Source organism: Nannospalax galili, unplaced genomic scaffold, assembly GCF_000622305.1.
Source record: "Nannospalax galili isolate Female #2095 unplaced genomic scaffold, S.galili_v1.0 scaffold841, whole genome shotgun sequence".
Taxonomy (NCBI): Eukaryota; Metazoa; Chordata; class Mammalia; order Rodentia; family Spalacidae; genus Nannospalax; species Nannospalax galili.
In genome coordinates, this window is record NW_008345000.1 from 304,472 (window position 1) to 328,211 (window position 23,740).

The window sequence follows — 23,740 nt, forward strand, 5'->3', positions numbered from 1 at the left end:
ACCAACGGCCTCCTTCAGCAACCCTTCTAGGCTTAGTATCTGATATGCTTTGCTTCATCTCATCTTCTGCCTCACCCAGTGAGGTAGGACCTGTTCTTCCCATTTTAGAGGAGAGGGGACTGAGGCCCAGAAAGATTAAATAGATTAAGACAGACTGTGCATTGCGGCCTCAGTTTCTGCTGACCTCTATTTAATGTGGGAAATTCTGAGTGAGGGGACTGGCAGCCAGTGGAGGGCACAGTTCCCAGATGGATACAGTTAGCTTGCTTCCCCTGGCAATAGAGAGGCCTTGTAGGTGCCTGTTCAGGTGAGTGATGTGATAAAAGGTATGTTTAAGGAAGATGATGATACTTTCTGTTGGTTCCGCACTCCAGCCACCCAAGCTCAGAGGCACCTCCTCCAAGGTCCTTACTGGGCAGCCGCTCTGCGAGGCTGTTTTCCAGACCATGAATCTGGGTGGAAGAAACTTCCCTCAGTAGCAGATCTGTGAAACAAGCAGCCTCAACCCCCACTGTCAACCAGAGCCATCCAAGGTCCCACTTCTTGGTTCTCCTTGCTGTTTTTTGACTATATAGTAGTCAGGCTGGTAGTGTAGTTATAAGATTTGACTTAGAACGTTATTTTGAGCTTTTTTTTCTTTGCCCCCTTATTCGATCTAAACCTCTACACTGAGGCTTCCCACAGGTTTTCTGCACCTAGATTTCCAGAAGGTGGTCATGCAGGCCCCAGACACAGGCAACTCATGCGACTCCCTCCCTTAGACCACACTGTGCCCTCGCCCCAGCCCAGCTGCAGGAAGAGCCTGCAGATGTTTCTGTTCCTTTCATGCCCAGCTCTGCTGTCTGGTAACTGGCCCCTGGAAGGGAAGGCCTCCAGGGCTTCCCAAAATGGCTGGGCCAGCCAGGAATTTCTTTGGTTGAATCTTGTTTTCCTGGGCTTTTTTTTTTTTTTGGTGTGGGTGGCACAGGGGGGGCATGGGGGGGCTGCCAGTCTGGATAGTCTCTTTGAGGAAAGATGGACTACACCAGGAAGAAGACAGTTCCCACAGAGCACTTGTCCCTTCAGCTTCTGGGAATAGGCAAAGACCTGTTAGAAAGGTCCTCTGCTACATCCTAGACCTGGCTGTACCCAACAGAATGGCTCCAGGAGTTAGGGTAGAGGTCCCAAAGAAAGAACCTTGGAGGTGCTCGGCCCAAACAAGGGAAACCCTCAAAGCACAAGCCCTGTAGAAAAAGAACGATCAGCCCTGCATTGCTTGGCAAAGCCAAATCTCTCCAGGATAGGAGTTCAGGTGTGGTTCTGAATCAGGGCTAGTGCCCAGTTCGCATCATGGAGCAGCTCCCTGGGCCAGAGGGAGACATTCTGGGAGCATTTTTGTTGTCCTTAAGAACAAGTTGTCTAGGAGGGGCCCAGCACACTGAGGGAGCTTGAGTTCATGGAGAGGAGGGAGAGGAAGGCTTACCCTAGTCTTAACCCAGAAGGTCAATCAGGCCCTTCACTGACTTCCTCTGCACAGGCAGCAAGTGCCAAGGGAAGTGACTACTTGCCTCTGTCATTTTCCTTTTGCCCAGTTCACTGAATTTCTGAATGATCAGTCAGCTTAAAGTCAGGGGTACAGAGTCTAACTGAAGTTTTAGAAGTGACAGGACTGCTGGGAAATTATTCAACGTTCATTAAATATGAGAAACAAGCCCCCTGCTGCCCTCTGTCCACCACCCATGCAGATGCCCCACGGGTGTCCACTGCTGCAGGCTATCCTGCACACTTTGCCCTCCTCATGCTCCAATGAGGACACCCCAGAACAGTGCTCCCCTAGTTTTCTCCCCTTGGGCTACAGCAGACACAGCTGGACCCGCGGGCACCTTTCTCATCGGTGGCTTCTTTTCTCCTTGCTCACAGGGTGCTCGGGGCAATGATGGCCAGCCAGGCCCTGCTGGACCCCCGGTAAGTGCACCTCGTCCTCAGCAGATGGATGTAGGTGTGACCTCAGTGACAGCTGACTTGTGCTGGGATGGAGGAGGAAGGGTGACCCTTGAGCACATGACCACCTTCTGCAGCTTCCCTTCTCCAGCCACCCTCTGCAGTCTTTTCTGAGGAGCTCAAAGACATGTGGCTTCCTGTTAGTTACACATATAGTCCGGAACTTGCCTTGTTTTTCTGGAGTCCAGCAAAGCAAGGCACATTTCTGGAGTTCCCTGGGTACACAGGCAGTGCGGCCGCGGTAGACTAGAGCGAAATCAATACAAAGTGGGAAAGAGGTGCAAGGTGGGGGTGTCTCTCTTTGGGGCTGTATGGATTCTGCCCTGATCTGGCATTTACCTGGCTCCCTCTCCCTCTCCCTAGGGTCCTGTCGGTCCTGCTGGTGGTCCTGGCTTCCCTGGCGCTCCCGGTGCCAAGGTGCGTGCTCTGCTGGTCAAGTCAGGAATCCTAGAGGGCCAAGAAGCCCTCTCCTCCCATAACCCTTTCTAGGGGTTCCTTTGTGAGGCAATCCCAGCACCTATGTCTTCCCATCTCGCTAAAAGGGAGAGTAAGATTAGATTAGATGATAGAAGTCGGAGGTTCACTTAGAGAGTGGGGAGGGAGAAGTGATGTACAGGGGGACTTTAGAGATGTGGGGGAGCGGGAAAACCAGGGAGGGGACAAGAGAAAACAAGTAAGCCGTGTGTGTGTGTGTGTGTGTGTGTGTGTGTGTGTGTGTGTGTGTATGTGTAAGCTGCCATACCCAGAGGGAGCTTGAGGGAAGGGGGCACAGACGCGGAGAGAGCCCTTTGCATCCCTCTGCCCCTTCCTGTTTCTGTCTCACTCTCAGGGTGCTCGTGCGTGTGCGCGCGCGTGTGTGCGTGTGTGCGTGTGTGTGTGTGTGTGTGTGTGTGTGTAAGCTGCCATACCCAGAGGGAGCTTGAGGGAAGGGGGCACAGACGCCCTTTGCATCCCTCTGCCCCTTCCTGTTTCTGTCTCACTCTCAGGGTGCTGGGTTTTTGTTAACAGGTTCTTCCAAGGATTAATAGAGGCCAGTGGGAGGCTAGCCAGTTCAAGGAGAGGCCCCTGTGGCCCAGGAGGGATTCCAGTGTGAATGTCCCTGGAAATGAATAAGGAGCCTCCGTGTGTCACTGGCATCAGGTTGCTTTTCCCCTCCTGGGGGTTTCCATGGCAACCAGACAGTGTCTGAGGCCTCAGGGAACTGGGTGAAGGAGACCCATTGTGAAGAGGGACAGCGGAAGGTGAGGGGGCCTGACCTTTAGAAAATAATAATTACGAAAGTGAAGGAAGAAGGAGCTGGGAAGGAACCTGAGGAGGCCTTGCCCTTTCTCCAGGTCAGTAGTCCTCCCCAGGGACGCTGGGTCCAGAGAGCCAGATTTCGGCCAGTTAGTACTTTTAGGAAAAAAGGAAAATAAAAAGAGGAGCAGTTTTGCACAGGAGGGGCCTGCCAGAGGCTAAGAAAAATCAAGCTGCATTTAAGTTAGAGCAGAGAAAAGTAGAGTTCGGGCGCCTGTCCCAGCTCGCTTCTGCCCTGGCTTCTGGGCATTTCAAACAGGCTGGAGCCAACGCTGGATTGTACGGCGCTAGGCTGAGATGAAGCAGCCTCTGAGCTGAGATGCCGGGGGAAGCAGAAGGCCAGGAATCGGGCAATCCCTCCCTTCCGCCTTCTGTTCCCCCATCCAATAGAAGGAGACAGGAAAGGTAGCAAGGTCTGCCCATCTGTCTGTACCCTATGGCACTGGGATGGCACATCCCCTAACCCAGGCTTCTCTGATGGGTGCTGGTGGAACCAGCAAGCTGCCTGTTGCGGGAGCCAAGCAGGCATTTGTGCAGCTGTACAGTGGGTTTGCACAGTAGAGGTGAAGAATAGAGAAGGTGGGGGTGGGAAGTCATCACACCATGCTGCCCAGCCAGCTGGGAACAGAAATGACAGACTTGTGTGAGAACTTGTGTGAACGTGGGTGCTCACATGCAGGTATGTGAGCATATGCAGAGCTGTGCACGTAGCTGGCCCTGAACTGCTGCCTACCTCCCTTCACCCTTCGACTCTCTTCACAGGGTGAGGCTGGTCCCACTGGTGCCCGTGGTCCTGAAGGTGCTCAAGGTCCTCGTGGTGAGCCTGGCACTCCTGGGTCCCCCGGGCCTGCAGGTGCTTCTGTAAGTACTGCTCCTCATTGGTCTACATTTGTGGCCTTGGCCCTCCTGATTACCTGAGTCCCTTCAAGGTGCATTGGGCCCCAACCACTAAACCTTCAGACTGGCCAAGCATTGCCCTTGACCCCCGGACATGGTTCCCTCGACCCTCAGTGCTCCCCATGAAACACACAGTGGGCATGCCCATGAAGTGGACAGTAGCACCTGTCCCTGGTCATTGGATTGGGGTCCAGAGGGTGGGAAGTGCTGGGGTCTGTTTGCAGCTTATTTTACAGTGACACTGTCTCTTTGTTCAGGGTAACCCTGGAACCGATGGCATTCCTGGAGCCAAAGGATCTGCTGTAAGTGCTGGCCCTGGACTGCATCCTTGGGATGGTTGTCCCTTCTCCCTCTCTCCTGACACTCCTCTCTTCTACACATGCTGACAGGGTGCTCCTGGAATTGCTGGTGCTCCTGGCTTCCCTGGGCCCCGTGGCCCTCCTGGCCCACAAGGTGCAACTGGTCCTCTAGGCCCCAAAGGTCAGACGGTAAGAGCCTAAAATGACCCCCAAATCTTACCTTTGTGTCCCTGGTTTCTGTGCCCTTCTGCCCTAGCTCATACCCACATCCTTTTAGAGCATCCTTAACAGGGTTTCTGGGGTAGGCAGGCTCTGTGATGAGAACCCACTGTGAGCACTTCCTTCCTCTCATTTAGGGTGAGCCTGGCATTGCTGGTTTCAAAGGTGAACAAGGCCCTAAGGGAGAAACTGTGAGTAAAGTTTCAAGTCCTCTTCTTTCCTACTGCAGCTGTGGGCGCTGCACCCTTCTGCCCACTGCCCGCTGGATCCCCTAATCCAGGTCCTTGCTCAGCCCTCTCTTGCCCAGCCCTCTCTCCCTGAAGTTTTCCTAAGGCCACTTCCCTGCGCACCAAGCCAGAGCTTTCCCAAGGCTAAATGAATCTTACCCTATTCTCTTGTGTTTGTTACCAGGGCCCTGCAGGGCCCCAGGGAGCTCCTGGTCCTGCTGGCGAAGAAGGCAAAAGAGGTGCTCGGGGAGAGCCTGGTGGTGCAGGGCCCATCGGTCCCCCTGGAGAAAGAGTAAGTAGGCAGTGATCCCTATTTCACGAGTCCAGTCCTGTGTCTCTGTTCTGGCCATGTCCCATGACTTTTCTAGATAGCATGCTCCTCTCTTCTCCACCCAACATAAGGGGTACAGGTGTCCTTTTCCTGTCTGTGCCCTCTGCCCCCACAATGGCACAAAACAGTGAGCTCCTTGCCAGAAGGAGGCCACAGGCCCTAGATGTTAAGAGTCTTGCAGACTGGCTTCTGCTCCATAGATACTGTGGTGATGGGTGGATGGATGGATCCCTCAAGCCTCATGGAGCTCCTTCCAGGCATGCTTGGGAGGAACCACCCTCACTCCCTGCCTCCTTCCTACTTCCCCGCAGGGTGCTCCTGGCAACCGTGGTTTCCCAGGTCAAGATGGTCTGGCAGGTCCCAAGGTGAGTGGGGAAAGAGGAGCTCATTCCTCCCTGAGTTCTTGGTTACAAGACATTCTGTTGACTCTTTGTCTCCATCTCCACTGGTGTAGGGAGCCCCTGGAGAGCGAGGGCCCAGTGGCCTCGCTGGCCCCAAGGGAGCCAATGGTGACCCTGGTCGTCCTGGAGAACCTGGCCTTCCTGGAGCCCGGGTAAGGAGAGGGTACCACTGTTGTCTTTGACTTTAGATGCTATATAGACCTTTATACCCTTCCAGCCTGCTTCCTCCAAGATGTGTTGCTGGGATTGGGAGGTCCTGGGCCTGCCCCAACATCCGTTTCTTCTCTCTCCTGCATAAAGGGTCTTACGGGTCGCCCTGGAGATGCTGGTCCTCAAGGAAAAGTTGGTCCTTCTGTAAGTCTGTCATCACCCTGAGGTTCCTGGGAGGGTATGGATATCCTTGAGGAGGTGATGGGGGAAGGCATTTGGGGGAAGGCAGCCTGGGATTCCATGCATTTTGAGGAATAAGAATAACTGGGGTATAAGAAAAGGGGTAGAAGGTAGATTCTACAGCCAGATGTGACCTACACAGTTGCTGTGAGCTCTGATAATGCCACCCTGCAACACACACACCACGCATTTGGGCTTATCCTAGGGTGGGGTGGGGGAGGTTAGAGACAAAGCCTAGAGGTGCAAAGGCAGACTTTTGAGCCAGGAGCACCTTGCCACATAGGGACCCATGTGTGTGATGTTGGTCAACCTTAGATGCATGTACATGGCTGGTGTCTCATCCCATGCCTGCAACACAGCAGGCTCTTAGTAGTATTGATGGGAATATGTGATCAGAGAGTTTATATTCTGAGAATGGCATCCTGTCTTTAAGGGAGCCCCTGGTGAAGACGGTCGCCCTGGACCTCCTGGTCCTCAGGGGGCTCGTGGACAGCCTGGTGTCATGGGTTTCCCTGGCCCTAAAGGTGCCAATGTAAGTAACAGCTTGCTCTTCTGCTTCCCTTCACCCCCTTCCTTGCTGGAGTGCTGGCTCCTGAACAGAGTTCACCCGTGACAAGTGATGAGTAAGGTTGCAGTACCATGAGCAGCCCTCATGTCCTACAGAAGTGCATGTGATCTGGGGGAGACTTGGGTGCCCTAGAGCCTCAGGACATCCCAGCTGTGACATGCCATGGAGCAGGGCCTGGCCTAGCTGCCTCTAAATATCAGAGAAGAGGCTGATACTTGGCATTAGCCTCTGCTGCCCTTCAGGATGCAGCCACAGATTCCAGACTCCCTAGCCTGCTCTGTGCCCTTCTTCAACCCTCTACCTCATGGTCTTCTCTTCCCTTCCTCCAGGGTGAGCCTGGCAAAGCTGGTGAGAAGGGACTGCCTGGTGCTCCTGGTCTGAGAGTAAGTGTCCTCCCCACTGCCTATGGCTTGGTGTTGGCATAAAACCTGGCAGGGACAGGAGGCGTCCTCCCTAGACATGGTCTTCAGATCCTTGGTTATCAAAAGTTGATTCTTGTGGCTCAACACATGTACCCAGGGAGTCTTCTGGCTGCTGGGAGTGTGGGAGGCAAGGCTGGGGTACAAGGTCTGTAGAGGAAGGCCGAAGGAAATGGGGGAGGCAGAGAGGAAGGGTTAGGAGGGGTGAGGGGTGGAAACAGAGTTCAGTTGGGGATTTTGTTGATCTGGAAACCCCAAACCAAAAAGTGCATCCGCCAGTCCAGCCAACGGTGTAAGACATGTCATTATATCACCTTTTCCTCTGCCCTGTAGGGCCTTCCTGGCAAAGATGGTGAGACAGGCGCTGCAGGACCCCCTGGCCCTGCTGTAAGTACCTACCCAGCTTCTCTGGGTGACTTTTGAGGGGCTGAGGCAAGGGACTTCAGACCTACCCAGGAGCTGACAGGAAGGAGTGGATCTGGGCTGAACCAGTCCCAGCCAAGAGAGGGTGTCCCAGGAGGCAGGGGAACATAGTAGAGGGAAGAGTAGGGTGAGGTGCTTACTGGCTGGTCAGTGCAGGAAGACTTCTGTTCCGCCTGCCCTGCTGACCCCCCACATACGGCTTCTAGCTATGGCTCCTGGGGTCTCCACAGTCCTGGCCTGGCTTACCTTCTTTTTCCTCTGCAGGGACCTGCTGGTGAACGAGGCGAGCAGGGTGCCCCTGGGCCATCAGGATTCCAGGTAGGTGGCTAGACCAGGCTCTCTATGCAGTCCCTTCCCATGTCTAGGGCTCCCTGGGAAGGTACTATGGGTCTACCCTCATGCCCTGGTAGGTCTCACCATCTTTTAGGGTACCAGGGGATGAGGTTTCCCTGTATCTGGCTCTCGTGGCTGCCTCCTTTGGGTCCACTCTGTGCTGAGTCTTCCTGGAGGGCTGGGACAGCAAACTCACCCCTTTCTAATCCATTCACTTTGGCTTTTAGGGACTTCCTGGCCCTCCCGGTCCCCCAGGTGAAGGTGGAAAACCAGGTGACCAAGTGAGTAGAGAACTCAAATTTGTTTAGTTCATGTCCAAGAGACCAGGGCAGGAGTGCATGAGGAGCCCCATGAAGCCTGGGACTGTCCCAGACCCTTGTCCAGGCTCATCACATTTAACACAGTCTGAGCTCAGCCTTCCTGTGGGCATGTTCAGTCACCATAGGAGGCATGCTCTGGGGTCTGGAACATGCAGCCTTCACTCTCACACTGTCTTTTGTGCCCCAGGGTATTCCTGGTGAAGCTGGAGCCCCCGGCCTTGTGGGTCCCAGGGTGAGTACCCTGCTGCCTAGTGCTGGGTCTCCTTAGGCCTTCCTTCTCTCTGTGCAGTTTTGCCCATGCCTCCTAGCATCAAAGCCTGCTTCACGGGTTCCTGAGGGCCCCCTGCTTCTTTCCCTGACCTCTCGCCAATTTTGCCTAATTGCTGGTATCTGCCACAGGGTGAACGAGGTTTTCCAGGTGAACGTGGTTCTCCCGGTGCCCAGGGTCTCCAGGGCGCCCGTGGCCTCCCCGGTACTCCTGGTACTGATGGTCCCAAAGTAAGTGAAGCCAGGTCCTGCAGGGGGTTTCCCACCAGTACCAGTCCGAGGGAGGCTCACTGAGGCTGGAGAGGGAGAGGAAGGGGCACAGAAGCCAAGAAGAACATGGGGGGCAAGTGGAAGGTGGTGCTGGCTAGGAGATTTGGGGAGGAAGAAGAGAGGGAAGAAGGATCTGGGCACTGGTTATCCAAGCTGCACACAGTGGGGCTGATGGAGAGCGACCACTCTCCACAGACTCCTCTTGCCTCTCACCCTAGGGTGCATCTGGCCCAGTTGGCCCTCCTGGGGCTCAGGGCCCTCCAGGTCTTCAGGGAATGCCCGGTGAGAGGGGAGCAGCTGGTATTGCTGGACCTAAGGGAGACAGAGTAAGTACTGGTCTTAACAGGCCTCTCCCCAAAGCCACAACTGCTACACATCTGCTCCTCACACTCATTCCTTGTTCCCCTGTAGATGATGGCCTCATCCTGATCATTCCTTCTTAAGGAACTTGGAGACCCCTCCCCCAACAAAACTCTGTGTCCATGACCTCCTTCCCCTTGTCCTTTCATCTCCTGTTCCTTACCACCAGCTCCGAGACTACAGAAAATCCCCTTGGGCAGGAACTGGGTCCCAGAGCCTAGCCTGGCAGGGCTGAGCTGGCAAAGGGTTCTGAAGTGCCCCCTGAGGTAGCTGGTTTTCTCTCTCTACAGGGTGATGTTGGTGAGAAAGGCCCTGAGGGAGCTCCAGGAAAGGACGGTGGACGAGTAAGTGAATGCTGGTTATAGGATTTGGGGATTAGGGTGGGGACAGATATATGGGACTCCGTAGGCCTCTAGCACTCAGGAAGAAACTGGGAAACCACAGGGACTTGGGTGTCAAATCTGGGGACCAGGCAGCGAGTAGAAGTTCTGGGATGGTGGGAAGGTCCACCAAGGTCCGCTGGGTGTAGGATCCCTGAATGCCCAAGGAACCCTACGAGCTGGCCTGACTCTCCTTACCTCCATCATCTACACTCTTCTCCCTCCAGGGTCTGACAGGTCCCATCGGCCCGCCGGGCCCAGCGGGTGCCAATGGTGAGAAGGTGAGTTGTGGCTGGCTTCCTCACTGTCTGTCTCCTCCAGGAAGTCTCCTTCTCTTCTGTCAGAGACAGCCAAGTCTTCTTACTCTCAGGCATCCCCCTCCATCATGGTGGCAGGAGGTGGGGGGTCCTGTTAGCATGCAGCCCTTGGCTATGTGCCTTGTAAGGGGGAAAGTGCCCTCAGCCAAGGCCTTGAAGGGGCAGCTGAGACCAAGGGAAAGTGGTGTGGGCGGGCTGGGGACCCCAGTCCTCCTTCCACTATCAGGGCTTCTTGAATGCTCTTGGCTCCCCAGGGCCCACTCTGATCCCCACCTTCTCAACCCCTAGGGAGAAGTTGGACCTCCTGGCCCTGCTGGAAGTGCTGGTGCTCGTGGTGCTCCGGTGAGTATCTACTCCTCTGAGTCAGGTGCCCTCTGCTCCCAGGAGCCAGGGAGCCTGCTGGGCCCTAAGCCTGGCCTTATCCTTTGGATCTAGGGGTAGGAGGAGAGAAGAGATGGGAGACATCACAGGGGCCCAGGCTGTGGTCAGTGATTAGGACCTTTGAACCAAGAGAAACTTTTTGCCCTGGGTCCCTTCTTTTGGGACTCAGCTCTCTCAGATGCCATCTCTCAGGGGTCACTGGACAGGAGGCTGGGCTGGGGGGTGGTTCTGGCTCTCAGGAAGGCACAGAGGCAGGCAGGTGGCAGAACTTGACACCTCCTGGGCTTTCTCTCACAGGGTGAACGTGGAGAGACTGGACCCCCTGGACCTGCTGGATTTGCTGGACCTCCTGTGAGTATACTGGTCTATCCTGCACCCACCCAACTACATGCAGGCTGACTGCATGCGCAGCACCCGAGGACACCTTCTGGTGGGGGAGTGAGGAAGGGAGGGCTAGCAGGTAATGAAGAAGGAAATGGCTTCTCCTTTCCAGTCCTTTTACGTTTCCGTTGCAACATAACAGCCCTTTCTTAGATCCAATTAGTACGCATTCACGCATACTCCCAGAACCTTCCGGCAGAACCTGGAGTAATCAGCTTGCCCCTCCTTCATCTGCCCCCTCTTCCTGTTACAGGGTGCTGATGGCCAGCCTGGTGCCAAGGGTGAGCAAGGAGAGGCCGGACAGAAAGGCGATGCTGGTGCCCCCGGTCCCCAGGGACCCTCTGGAGCGCCTGGGCCACAGGTGGGTGTTGCTGAGTTCCTGACTGTTGCTCCCATGAGGCAGTGATTGCCTTATGAGGAGAAAATCTAGTAGATTAGCAGTCTGTCTGGGAGCCTGGGTGATGCCCCCACCTGTTAGTCAAAGGAGAGGCTTACATTAGGGCACGATGTCTGGAGCACACAGTGGGGTGTTAGGGCTCCACACCAGGTATAGACTGTTCTCATTGATCAGACAGCCAGGACAAAGCAGCTGGACTCCTGGGGGGAGCAGAGGGAACCGCTTCCCAGGAGGTGAGACCTTGGGATTGTAGCACCTGTCAGTTAGGCCCTAGGGTCCTCAACTGGTGAGGCAAGCAGCTTTTTCAGGCTGGGATCCAGTGCCAGGAAGTTGTGCTTTGACCCTGTGTTGGCGCTCAGACAGAGGCTCACCGCCCTTGGCAGGTCTTCTGGGCCTCATTGTTGCCCTCTCTCTCTTCCAGGGTCCTACTGGAGTGACTGGTCCTAAGGGAGCACGAGGAGCCCAAGGCCCCCCGGTGAGTGAGTCCTCCTGGCCCATGACTCCTTCAGTGGGCTGGGTTCAAGATTCTTCATTTTCTTTCTTCCCAACCCTGCTCAGGCCGCAACCTAAGCCATCCCACAGCCTGGCAGGAGAAAAGACACCTTAGTCTTCTGGGTGCGCAGTCATTCCAGAGTCCCCCAGCCCTAAGCCCTGCCACCCAGTCCCCTGCCAGTGCCTGATTCTATGGCCAGACAATAGGACCCTTTCTCCCTGTCTATCTATTCACTTGTTCTTTCTTGGTCCCTACCTCTGAGACATCCCCTCTAGCTCTGATTCTCCACCCTTCTGAGGACTTGGGGTATTCAAGGGCTTTCCTTTCCTTTCCCAGGGAGCTACTGGATTCCCTGGAGCCGCTGGCCGTGTCGGACCCCCGGGCTCCAATGTAAGTGCCACTCATGGTTAGATCATCTTATTCTTGGTGTGGGAGACCTAGGCAGGGCCAGATTCATCCAGACCAGTCTCCCAGATAAGGGTCAAGAGAGCTCTAGGCTAGCCCCTACTCTCTTCCCTATTCTCACTCCTGAGAGAAGCAGCTAATCGGTCGCTGGCAGCTGGTGCAAGGCAGGGAACCCCACAGTATTCCTAGCTGGCTTGGGCTTGCCCTCAGACTTCTGGGTTGGCATGCTGGAAAGGTTAGCATGATAGCCTTCATCCAGGACACATTTCCTAAGCATGTTTCAATGCACCTGGATCCATGCTCTGTAAAGAAGCTCATGAGCCCCAGACCAGACCCTTAGGGGGCGTCAGTGTCAGAGGAGAGATGAGGAAAAGCTCAGCTCAAGTGTGGGTACTAGGGAGGAGTACTAGGCAAGCAGATGGCTTGGGTCTGAGGAGAAGGTTGGAGTTGTTCCCTGAGGAACCAGGTATGGAGGGTGAAGCTGACCCAGCAGGAGGGATTCCACATGGATAGGGAAAGGCAAAGCAGGGTGGTGGAGCCACGCTGACTGCTCGGAGCTCTCACAGGGGAGATAAGAGCAGAGGTGGGCAGTTTATGATGCTGTCCATGAGGCTATAGTGACTTCAGCAGCCTGGATGGGAAAGGTAACAAGTTCTTACTTTGCATATTTGTTCCTCCTAGGGCAACCCTGGACCCCCTGGTCCTCCTGGTCCTTCTGGAAAAGATGGTCCCAAAGGTGCTCGAGGAGACAGTGGTGCCCCTGGTAGAGCTGGTGACCCTGGCCTTCAAGGTCCTGCAGGGCCCCCTGGCGAGAAAGGAGAGCCTGGAGATGATGGTGCCTCTGTAAGTCTCTCACCAAACCCATGAGAGGTGCTTGAGCTCCCCAAGCAGTGGGAGGAGGGAGCAGGGCTGTGGGGCCTAGGAGGGGAGCTGTGCAGAGTAGACTGTGTGGGGGCAAGAAGAGCCATGGACAGGTCAGTTCTTTTCTCCTCTCCTAGGGTGCCGATGGTCCTCCAGGTCCCCAGGGTCTGGCTGGTCAGAGGGGTATTGTTGGTCTGCCCGGGCAACGTGGTGAGAGAGGATTCCCTGGCCTTCCTGGCCCATCGGTGAGTGAAGGATGAGTCTCCCTCCAGCCCAGCTGGGCCCCACCTGGCTCAGGTCAAAGGCTCCCTTCATCCACTCAGCACTCTGAGAACTGTCCGTTTGTCAGTTGTACCCCTGAAGGGGGCAGTGGAGTCCTGGCAGGCATGTTTAGCATGTATGCTCACGTTCTTTGTCTGCATCCTTTCAGGGTGAGCCTGGCAAGCAGGGTGCACCTGGTGCATCTGGAGACCGAGGTCCTCCTGGTCCTGTGGGGCCTCCTGGCCTGACAGGTCCTGCAGGTGAACCTGGACGAGAGGTGAGCCCAAGAACCTGGTATGGTGGGAGGATCTTGAGGGAAGGACACACAGACCAGGAATTGGGTGCACGGAAGGAAGGTGGGTGGATGCTTGGAGAGGATGCTCAGTCTTCGAAGCCTTAGATGGGTGGAAGCGAATAGGCCTAGGCTTCAGATGAGGGCAGGAGGGCAAAGCAGGGAGCAGATCTAAGCAAATTCTCATCTCCCTTTCCCAGGGCAGCCCTGGTGCTGATGGCCCCCCTGGCAGAGATGGTGCCGCTGGAGTCAAGGTAAGTGCTGGGAACAGGTGTCCTGGGAACACTGCTGGGCCTGATGTGCCAGCTTGGGTGGCAAAGGAGCCTCTCTCCTTGTCTCCTCTGGAATGTTCTTCACTGACCTGATACCTGTCTCCTTCAGGGCGATCGTGGTGAAACTGGTGCAGTGGGAGCTCCTGGAGCTCCTGGGCCCCCTGGCTCTCCTGGCCCCGCTGGCCCTACTGGCAAGCAAGGAGACAGAGGAGAGGCTGTGAGTATCCTACGTTCAGAGACGCTGGAGAGGAGGGGGCCAGGTGGCTGGGGGTGTTTCCATGTTTGCGTTTCCCTATGCTGAGTAACTGGAGATTGTCTCTGGGTTCTGGGGACTTCGGACCTCAGGATAGATATGGAAGAGAGGAGCCCCGTCCTAGCCTTTCCCTGACACTGTTCTGCTCTCTCCTCACAGGGTGCACAGGGCCCTATGGGACCCTCAGGACCGGCAGGAGCCCGCGGAATCCCTGTAAGTATTGGAGCATACTGTACTGAGTCTCCTGCAGAGCCAAACCTGGGGAACAGCAGGAGTACCGGGGCTCAGGTGGGGCACACAGAAGGCTCTGTTGGTCCCAACTTGACCCAATCTGTGTCTGTCTTGTTCTCAGGGCCCTCAAGGCCCCCGAGGTGACAAAGGAGAATCTGGAGAGCCTGGAGAGAGGGGACTGAAGGGACACCGAGGCTTCACTGGCCTGCAGGGTCTGCCTGGCCCTCCGGTGGGTGACACTGCACGTTATTGTCCATGAGGGTTTGCTCCTGCCCTCCCACTGAGTCCACTGAGCTACCCCTGCTACCAAAACAGCTTGGGGTCATCCTAAGAAGGCCCTGGGCTCTCTCAGGGGGTGGGAAAGACAGAGGCGAGAGAGCAGGATGGGGCCCATTCTTATCTCCCAGTCCCAAGGAGATGTATTTCTACATCTGGCTGTGTTGACTTCCACTGTTTTCTCCTCTCCACAGGGTCCTTCTGGAGACCAGGGTGCTTCTGGCCCTGCTGGTCCTTCTGGCCCTAGAGTAAGTGAGATGGTGTTGGGTATGGAGTGAGCCCTTCTGCTAGGTGGGCCAAATCTCCCAGGCAAGGGCGGGTAGGGGTGGGCACTGCTGCTCCAGGGAGCTTTGGGCTCAGGAGTCCTCTCAGAAGGTACCTTGGCTTGCAGTGACTAAGGACACAAGCACCGGAGGTCACAGTGGCTGAAAGACAAACCTGGTAACAGGATTTTACAAACATGAGCTTAGGAGAGAGCCATGGAGCTAACTTGCTGATCCTTGGTCAGATGGAGACAGATTTAGAGTGTATGGTGGAGCAATGTGGAGACCTGGAGGCAGAGTAGCTGGTACCACCATGATAGCCAGCTACACAATGGTAACTGCTCCACACCTCTCCCTGGTGTGGCTGCTGTGTTCTCAGCATCTTTTCTCTCTCTTGGCCTGCAGGGTCCACCCGGCCCCGTTGGTCCCTCTGGCAAAGATGGCTCTAATGGAATCCCAGGCCCCATCGGGCCTCCAGGTCCCCGTGGACGTTCAGGCGAAACTGGCCCTGCTGTAAGTGTCCTGGTTCCTTCCCTGCTCTCTGAAGTGTTCCCAGCACGTCACAGGTGCTCCGGCCATCTTCAGGGGCAATGGCTGGCAGCTAGTGGTGATGGCATCCTGTGTGCTGAGGACCCTTCAGAGGGTTGTGGGACCCATGATTGGTTCTGGGAAACAGAAGAGAGGGATCAGGGAGGAAATGGGGATGCTGCTGTGGTTTTCTTGGTCCTGGCCTGCTGCCCCTTGTTCTCACCACAGGACTGGAAGGAGGACATGTTAGCACACTCCAGCAGATGGGGATGGAGGAGGGGCTCTTCCTCATGGTTCCTGGCTGATCTCTCGGTTTCGTGCTGCAGGGTCCTCCTGGAAATCCTGGCCCCCCTGGCCCTCCAGGTCCTCCTGGCCCTGGCATCGACATGTCTGCCTTTGCCGGTCTGGGACAGAGAGAGAAGGGCCCTGACCCTCTGCAGTACATGCGAGCTGACGAGGCAGCCAGTACCCTGAGACAGCATGATGTTGAGGTGGATGCCACACTCAAGTCCCTCAATAACCAGATCGAGAACATCCGTAGCCCTGAGGGTTCCCGCAAGAACCCTGCTCGCACCTGCCGGGACCTCAAACTCTGCCACCCCGAATGGAAGAGCGGTTAGTCTGGAGGACAGGGCCCTGCCCCCAGAGAGGAGTCAGCTCACCAGTACAGCTGCCTTCCGCAGCCAGGCAGACATACCCCATTATACCTCAGTGCAGGACAGAGCCAGGCCTGGAAGGTTCTGGCAGATAGCCATGCCAGAAGTGACTTCAGGGTAGATCCAGCAGGCAGGCACTGCATCTGCCCTTTTTCCTTAGCCCCTTCTTTAGCGTCAAGGATTCCATCCAGATTTCTTTGTCCCTGTGTCCTTCAGTCTGGCTCCCTTGGACCACACACAAGCCTCCCCTCTGCTGGTTTCCCAGTAGGCTGTCTCTCCTAGGCAGCCTGGCCCTCAGGGTTGAGTCTGAGCCTGATGGGTGCTGCCTCTTTTCCTGTAGGAGACTACTGGATTGACCCCAACCAGGGCTGCACCTTGGATGCCATGAAGGTTTTCTGCAACATGGAGACAGGCGAGACTTGCGTCTATCCCAGCCCAGCAAGTGTGCCCAGGAAGAACTGGTGGAGCAGCAAGAGCAAGGAGAGGAAGCACATCTGGTTTGGAGAGACCATCAACGGCGGCTTCCACGTGAGTGCTCCTGCTCTAGGCCAAGCAGCGCCACGTTTCTCTTCTCTCTCCCTCCTCTTTGGCCCCTTCCCCACATTTTCCATCAATATTCCTTTGGGCTTGAGAGGAAGAAAAGAGGAGGAAGACTCTCTCTCCCGATTTAGAGCTCGAAAAGAGGTCTTCTAAACTCGCTCCATTCCCTGGAAGCAGAAACATCATCCCATCTCCCTACCATCATAGAACCCCGGCAGCTGCTCTGAGCCCTGAAGAGCTGAATGCCCCGCAGCCTCTGATCCCAGTGAATGTCAGCTCCCAGGCCTCATACCCTGGCTCTCTGCCCACAGTTCAGCTACGGTGATGACAACCTGGCTCCCAACACTGCCAGTGTCCAGATGACCTTCCTACGCCTGCTGTCCACTGAAGGCTCTCAGAATATCACTTACCACTGCAAGAACAGCATCGCCTACCTGGATGAAGCAACTGGAAATCTCAAGAAGGCCTTGCTCATCCAGGGCTCCAATGATGTGGAGATAAGGGCTGAAGGCAACAGCAGGTTCACGTACACTGCCCTGAAGGATGGCTGCACGGTAAGTGGGACTACCTGGAGTGGAGCTGAGGTTGACCTATGGCAGGTGTCCTGGTCAGAGTGATAAGATCATTGTAGGCTTGAGTCAAGGAGGTATAGGAGGAGACAAGCAGGTAAGAGAGAGGTGCATATTGCTGCCAGTTTATTGGGAAGTCTGTTGTGGAGACGGAAGGAGGGAGACGAGAAGGAAGGAGAGGGCTGTGCTGTTGAAGTGAAGACGTTTTGGATAAGCCAAGAAGTCTAGGAAGCCTAGGGTGGTTCACTCTTTGTGGTTGCCTAGTTTGGGGGTTGTGGGCAGCTGGTATGTGAGTGGAAGACATCTACTGAGTAGCATTTCCTCTTTTTCTCCCTAGAAACATACCGGTAAGTGGGGCAAGACTGTCATTGAGTACCGGTCACAGAAGACCTCACGCCTGCCCATCACTGACATTGCACCCATGGACATAGGAGGGCCTGAGCAGGAATTTGGTGTGGACATAGGGCCTGTCTGCTTCTTGTAAAAACCGGAACCAGAAACAATACAATCCATTGCGAACCCAAAGGACCCAAGTACTTTCCAATCCCAGTCACTCTAGGATTCTGCACTGAATGGCTGACCTGACCTGATGTCCATTCATCTTGCCTCCCAGTTCGGACTATTCCCCACTTTCTAAGAGACCTGAACTGGGCAGACTGCAAAATAAAATCTCGGTGTTCTATTTATTTATTGTCTTCGTGTAAGACCTTTGGGTCAAGGCAGAGGCAGGAAACTAACTGGTGTGAGTCAAACGCCCCTGAGTGACCACCCCCAGCCCAGACCAGAAGATCCCTGCAGGTGCTGGGCGCAGGAACTGTGTGTCCTACACAATGGTGCTATTCTGTGTCAAACACCTCTGTATTTTTTAAAACATTAATTCATATTAAAAACAAAAAAATTAATGGAAAGTACATGCTGACTTGTTTCTTCGGTTTGTTCCCATTAGTCCTTGACTCTATAGACGTGCCCAAATGTGCTCCTGGGGCCTTCTACTGGCATTGTAGTCAAGCGTGGGGTGTTAGAGGTCACACTGCCTGGTTTAGCAACCTCACACGCACAGACTTGCCTCTTTTGTAAGCTCTGGCATGGCACAGAACCCAGTGGTGGCCTGGGACCAGAGACCAAATGTATTAGTGTCATGTTATCACAGCAAAATACTCAACACAGGTTACTTATGAAGTAAAGTTTTAGTTCATGGTTCTGGAGGTTCAAAATGATAAGTAAAATATAAAGTAAGATAAAAATAACACTTTTGCCATTTGTTTGCAAGATTAGACAGCCCTATGGATCTAGGCCTTCAGTGATAGCAGCAGCTTATAGCAGCAGCTCAAGTCACAGCCAGAGCTCCTCCAGGAGCCAGGAGCAGAGTGAGAGGAAGACAGCAGGGTCCCACAGTCCCTTCTGAAAGTCTGCCCCAAGACCTGAGACCCTCCACTTCTCAAGGTTCCACCACCTACGAGCATCACCCTGGGGACCAAGCCTTTAACACAAGCACCTTCTAGGGACACTATATCCAAACCGCTATTTGGGAAGAGAGGCACACTAGAGGGATGACCCCATCCTTGAGAGTAGAAACTGAACACACCTCCCCAGCAGGCTAGCCGAAAGGCATAGAGCACTGAGATCTTGTATATGTGTTCGCAGTGTTGGGGAGGTGCAGAGAGTGTGTGGGCCATAGCTGGGTGGGAGATACCATGGAAGGTGGGGTGGGAAAGAGGTGAAAGGTGAACACAGAGCAAGAGTGTGAATTTCTCAGGGGCCTCTGATAGGTGCATATAAGCAATCTGGATGATTATGTAAGGTTTGGGGCCAAGGAGGGAGGGAAGGGCAACCCCTCCCTGCCTCCAGCCTCCTTTTCCCATCCCTTCATCATTCCCTGGACCTTCACTTCAAGTCTCCATGGGTCTCCTCTGAATAACACCAGACTTAAGGATGGAAAGTTTCCCTTTCCCCTACGGCCATTGCTTTCAAAGCCTTGAGTGTGTGCATCAGAAATGGGCCCGTTCCTTTCCCCACTAGAGAGTCGCAATGGTGGTAATGTGTGACGTGGGCAGGATTCCTTGACAGCATTTTGTGAAACAAATGTGACAGCTTTTCTTTTAAAAAAATAAAAAGAAACAAAAGATATCTTTGTTGGACTTTTATTTACATTAATCCTCAACTGATGATGTAAAATTCATTGAAGGGAATGAGTATAGCTCTATGGTAGAGTGCTTCCCTAGCATACACAAGACCTAGTGTTTGAGCCCCAGCATCACACACACACACACACACACACACACACACATAAAAATATATTTATGTATTATGTAAACTTTAGCATGTCCACAATGGCTCACCAGTTCCTTAAACATATAGACCTAGTGTGTGTGCGCCACCATCACGCACACACACACACACCAACACACACACACACACACACACGCCTCACATAGACATAACAACCTCCCATCTACCAAGAGAGCTAATGATGTCTGTCACAGGGGAGGCCAGGCCGACTGGGTGGACGCTTAGGAAACTTGCCTTAGATGACAGGTGGAGCTGGGAGCTGCCGGGAGTGCAGCTCCAACCTGTCAATCCAACTGCAGAACCAGAACTCCTGGCTCACTCCACTGTCTGCAAACAGGTCCCTGATCTTTCTGAAGAAAGCAGTCCAGTAGACCCGGCGGCTGGCTTAGACCTTTGTGAGAAGCCATCGGGTATCTGGGTATTTCCCAGTTCCTGGGTGTCTCGTAAATCCTGGATGTACTAGCAACTGCTCCCCAGGGAACGGAGGAGGGGAGCAGCAGCAGCAGCAGCAGGGGCTCGAGTGGGAAGTAGAGTGGGAATTAAGGTCAAGTCAAAGCACACAGCTTGGCCTGTAGAGCGCGGCTACCTACAGTTGCTTTAGCTCTCAACCTGGCCCAGAGAGGAAGGTGAGAACAGCCAGGGTCATTGCTAAGTCCTGGATCCCTGATACCTTGGGAAAAGAAGGAGGTCTCTCCAGTTAGAATAGGATCCAATTGATTCCTGAGCCAGCAGAGTGGCCCACTGATCTCAAGGGCTTGGTCAGGATTTTTTTTTTTTTTTTACTGTCTTATACTTCCTTTCTCTGGAAGCATCTAGCATAAAAAGCCTTTGGACTAGAAGCCAGCAGCCTAGGCTCCAGCCAAGACTGCCTCTCAAGTTCCTTGGATGCTGAGTAGGTCATGAGACAACTTCTGAAAGGCCCCCTTTCTATACAATGGAAAGAACACAGAATCTTGAGTGCTGACAAATAATGGAGACTTTTATTTAGAAAGGAAAAGGTTACTCTGCCCGAAGGAGACAATCTGTGGCTGTGGCTGTGGCGATTTATGCAGGTTGTTTTTTGTTTTTTTTTTCTTCTGCAATTGGGTATCAGTACTTTTAACAAACTGCTGGATTCTTTAACAATTTGTTCCCCAGTTTGGGCTAGAATCCCAATGTGGTTGACTCCAAGATCTTGAAGGTCTTATTGTGGGGTAATTGGGACTGCAGAATGATTGGTGGCGATGACCCCTGGCCTACACGGGACCTGGTGAGAGGTATAAATTCCTAGCTGTGACTGGACAAAATGTGCCAGAAATTGCAATCCTTGGCATTCAGCAGTCAATACTTTAGAATTAGTAAACGTACAAATAAATGGAGATTTCTACATGCAGGGACTCTTCAACCAGGAGACTATACCAGCAGCATGAGATAAAGGAAGAGGTCGCGGGCTCAACAGTGACGGGGGGACGGGGCTCCAGCAACACTGCGCCTTCAGGATGCATCCTCTGCAGCTCCTTGCCGGTTTCCATCCACTGAGAACACAGTGGGATGTAAGGACACCTGAGCCCACCACCTCCTCTTTCTAATTTGGGGGGTGGCTGAAAGAAAATTCTAGGTATTTGATCAAGAACTGACAGATACGGGGGTGGGGAGATAGCACTGCTGGTAAAGAAGTTGCCTTGCAAACAGTAACACTTCACTTCAATCCCCAGAACCCACATTTTAAAAGCCTGACATGGTAGTGCATATAAGCCCAGCACTGGAGAAGGGAAGAGGCACATGCCTGGGATTCACTGGCCAGACAACCTACTGCACTCAGCGGGCCGCAGGTTAGTGAGAAACCACACCTCAAAATCAAGGACCTGAGGAACAACAGCCAAACACACAACGGATGTGTACCCCCCACATGAACGTATACATACACGTACAAAGAACTGACAAATACCATGTTAAACCATGAAAGGCACCTCAATGTGAAGTTTGGGGTGCTAAGGACACAAGTAAACATGTTCACAGCATTACAAGACCAGAATTAACTGCATGTTTTGAAACTTCAATTGCATTGGCTGGGTGTGGTGGTGCACACCTTTAATCCCAGTACTCAGGAGGTAGAAGCAGGCGGATCTCTGTGAGTTCGAGGCCAGCCTGGTCTACATAGCGAGTTCCAGGCCAGTTAGGGCTACAGGGAGGCCCTGACTCGAAACAAACAAAAAAGGTCACAAAAACGAGCAGCTTTTTCAAAACTGTGCGGAAAACACCATGGAGGCAATTTTAGAAAGTGAGAAAACAAGGGGTGGGGAGATGGCTCAGTGGGTAAAGCGCTTGCCCTGCAAGCATAAGGACCTGAGTTCAGATCCTCAGCTCCCACGTAAAAACTGGGCATGGCGGTGTGCATCTGTAACCCCAGCACTGGGGCTGAAGACAGGCAGATCCCTGTAGTTTGCAGGCCAGTCAGTCTAAACAGACAATCTGTCAGCTTCAAGCTCAGTGAGGAGCCCTGTCTCAAGCAATTAGAGAAACTGAGGCGGACGCCTGCCATCAACCTCTGGTCTCTACACACATGTATTCGCATGTGTGCACATACACACACAATCCAGAAAGGGAAATAAGAAATGCACCCAGGGCATGCCCTGTTTGAGGTATCATTCTTGCTCATCACCATGAGCCTTGTCACGGGTGTGGCAGCAGCACAGCTCCAGGGCTCAGCCTCTGCACTGTTTACTAAATTGTGGTTGACTGGTCATGGGGGTGGGGAGCAAACCTAGTGTCAAGCGCCACCACCAGCTGCTGCTTGGCAAGGTTCTCCAAGGCCCCTGCCAACGGGGAGCCGGGCCCACCTCAGCAGAGCCCGGACCTGGCCACTCACGCCTCCTCTGAGACTCTATCTTGCGGCTGCAGTCCATCCATTGGCAGACAAGAGTGCAGACTAGCTGAAGGAAAATCCCACCTCAAACCAGGTCCTCTTAGTAGGTGGAGGTGTGTGGGGTGCTAATCCTCCTCACGGAAGCTACTTCATTCCTGAGACATCTCCATCTCCAACCTCCAGAGGGCACTGTGTGCTCTGTTCTAGAAGAGCCACAGGCCAACACTAGGGCTCCATGGGCTAAATCTGGGACTTAAGGCAGGGCCAGGACTCAACTGAGGACTCTAACTCTCCTCAGACAGACAGCACAATACAGAGAACACCATCCTTACTAGACATAGGAAGATGGTCCTCCCACCTCAGCAGCCTTCACTGTAAAATTCACCTGGAAATAAATAAGACCTTGAATCAGCTTGTGACAAGCAAGCTTAGCATAAAAGAACTATTGTTCTTTTATGTCCAGACCTGGATCATTCTTCATCACGTGTAAAGTTTCTTCCTTATACAGCCTAGGAGCCTCTAATGAATACTTCTAACCTCTTCTTTTTAGAGGCCAGTAGGCCTCAGGCTATAATACCACCTCCTTCAGATTTGGCAAGTGTCTTTCTCGTACAAAGTCTTTTGCTCCCAAGATACTTAAATACTAGCTATTTTTGTCCCTTCCCCACAACTGTTCATAATTACAGAGCCATCAGGTCTTCCTCAGGTGGGGATGAGAGGAAAAAAGGAAAGAGCCCAGCTACAGTACCTGCTCTCCTCCCGTGCCCATGGGCCAGAGGCCCTGAAGGACGCCAAACCAGCTGCTCACTTCGCGGTGGGATGAGCAACACGTTAGTGGTTGCGTATGTGCCAGCCACGGCTTTCATGTACTGAACTTGGCTGAAAAGGTTGGTTGCTTCCACAGAATAGAAGTTGGAGCTCTTAATTTTCAGGGTGGCCTGGAAAAGGGCAAGGGAGGAACCAAGTGTTAAGTATCCCGGTCCATGGGCAGTGAGTGCACAGCCCAGGAAGTGAGGCCGTAAGTCTTACCACGATAGCGAGGGTTACCAGGGAGTCCTGTTTATTCAACGTGACCTTCACCACCTTGATGCCATTATCGTCCATGGCAATCGAATGTGGAAAATGAAAGAAAAACACCAAGCCAGATGCTAGGAGGCAGAGCAGGACTGACTGGAGGACATGCTGCTTACTGCAAACGACAGCACAGGACCAAGTGGGTGCCAGAATTACGGTCCCAACAGTCACGATTAATGCAAAACGAGGAACTGAGGTACAGTGAAAGGAAAGCACAGAGAAACAGGAAGAAGGAAGAGGGCATGGGGAAACTTTCAAACCCATTTGAACACCATTTGCACCCTGAGAAGAGAAACCCATCTTTTCATTTGCTAGGTACCTGCTCATCTCCAGGACACCATGCTCCCCCAGTTCCTTCCAATTCCATCCTCCCAGTTAACTTTTCTAGCCTCAAGTTTCCTTTCCCAGACTATAACAGAGACAGAGATATCCCATTTAGGCAAACAGTACTAAAGGAAATAGGGAGGGCTGGGGTCTAGCTCAGTGGCAGAGTACTTGCCTAGCATGCAAGGTTCAAGCCCTGGCACCACCATTTATAAGTAAACAAAATGGGGCAGTTACAAGACCAGATATCTTTTTCAAAGAATTAACTGGCATTCATTCATGAAAAGAAATAAGGGACAGAAATAGGCTCCAACAGGTAAGAGCCAGCCAACTCACGTTCTCTGAGGTCACAGTCTCTGATCACTGTGGGGGATCAAAGCCACCAACTCATTGATTTGTTCCAGAAAAGAACCAAATGCTCACTTTGTAGATCCCATGTATTGGCAGTACTT

At 53.5% G+C, this 23,740-nt stretch overlaps 2 protein-coding genes and 1 long non-coding RNA gene across 4 annotated transcripts in view; 1 reads left to right on the forward strand and 2 right to left on the reverse strand.

The window, feature by feature from the left end:
• Col2a1 (collagen type II alpha 1 chain) overlaps positions 1-17,667 on the forward strand; it is a 30,281-nt gene extending 12,614 nt beyond the window's left edge. For both annotated transcript variants that reach the window (XM_008841288.1, XM_008841290.1), the window contains 38 exons: positions 1,900-1,944; positions 2,344-2,397; positions 4,039-4,137; positions 4,431-4,475; positions 4,563-4,661; positions 4,829-4,882; positions 5,103-5,210; positions 5,561-5,614; positions 5,704-5,802; positions 5,951-6,004; positions 6,474-6,572; positions 6,938-6,991; positions 7,361-7,414; positions 7,715-7,768; positions 8,011-8,064; positions 8,291-8,335; positions 8,503-8,601; positions 8,859-8,966; positions 9,291-9,344; positions 9,608-9,661; positions 9,986-10,039; positions 10,376-10,429; positions 10,713-10,820; positions 11,278-11,331; positions 11,686-11,739; positions 12,436-12,597; positions 12,753-12,860; positions 13,046-13,153; positions 13,369-13,422; positions 13,550-13,657; positions 13,853-13,906; positions 14,046-14,153; positions 14,395-14,448; positions 14,869-14,976; positions 15,318-15,606; positions 15,988-16,175; positions 16,499-16,741; positions 17,094-17,667. In XM_008841288.1, coding sequence (XP_008839510.1) covers positions 1,900-1,944; positions 2,344-2,397; positions 4,039-4,137; positions 4,431-4,475; positions 4,563-4,661; positions 4,829-4,882; positions 5,103-5,210; positions 5,561-5,614; positions 5,704-5,802; positions 5,951-6,004; positions 6,474-6,572; positions 6,938-6,991; positions 7,361-7,414; positions 7,715-7,768; positions 8,011-8,064; positions 8,291-8,335; positions 8,503-8,601; positions 8,859-8,966; positions 9,291-9,344; positions 9,608-9,661; positions 9,986-10,039; positions 10,376-10,429; positions 10,713-10,820; positions 11,278-11,331; positions 11,686-11,739; positions 12,436-12,597; positions 12,753-12,860; positions 13,046-13,153; positions 13,369-13,422; positions 13,550-13,657; positions 13,853-13,906; positions 14,046-14,153; positions 14,395-14,448; positions 14,869-14,976; positions 15,318-15,606; positions 15,988-16,175; positions 16,499-16,741; positions 17,094-17,240 — 3,441 coding nt within the window. In that variant the 3' untranslated portion in view covers positions 17,241-17,667. The remainder of the gene's footprint in view (positions 1-1,899; positions 1,945-2,343; positions 2,398-4,038; positions 4,138-4,430; positions 4,476-4,562; positions 4,662-4,828; positions 4,883-5,102; positions 5,211-5,560; positions 5,615-5,703; positions 5,803-5,950; positions 6,005-6,473; positions 6,573-6,937; positions 6,992-7,360; positions 7,415-7,714; positions 7,769-8,010; positions 8,065-8,290; positions 8,336-8,502; positions 8,602-8,858; positions 8,967-9,290; positions 9,345-9,607; positions 9,662-9,985; positions 10,040-10,375; positions 10,430-10,712; positions 10,821-11,277; positions 11,332-11,685; positions 11,740-12,435; positions 12,598-12,752; positions 12,861-13,045; positions 13,154-13,368; positions 13,423-13,549; positions 13,658-13,852; positions 13,907-14,045; positions 14,154-14,394; positions 14,449-14,868; positions 14,977-15,317; positions 15,607-15,987; positions 16,176-16,498; positions 16,742-17,093) is intronic.
• Positions 17,668-20,003: 2,336 nt separating this feature from the next.
• On the reverse strand, positions 20,004-22,663 carry LOC108491235. Its single transcript, XR_001872633.2, has 3 exons — positions 22,639-22,663; positions 22,223-22,275; positions 20,004-20,559 (listed from the first exon to the last, which is right to left on the reverse strand). It is a non-coding gene; the product is annotated as an uncharacterized LOC108491235 (long non-coding RNA).
• On the reverse strand, positions 20,519-23,326 carry Tmem106c (transmembrane protein 106C). Its single transcript, XM_017800168.1, has 4 exons — positions 23,284-23,326; positions 22,920-23,079; positions 22,639-22,828; positions 20,519-20,559 (listed from the first exon to the last, which is right to left on the reverse strand). The coding sequence occupies exons 1-4, from the start codon at positions 23,289-23,291 to the stop codon at positions 20,519-20,521; spliced, it is 399 nt and encodes a 132-aa protein (XP_017655657.1). The 5' UTR covers positions 23,292-23,326.
• Positions 23,327-23,740: the final 414 nt, after the last annotated feature.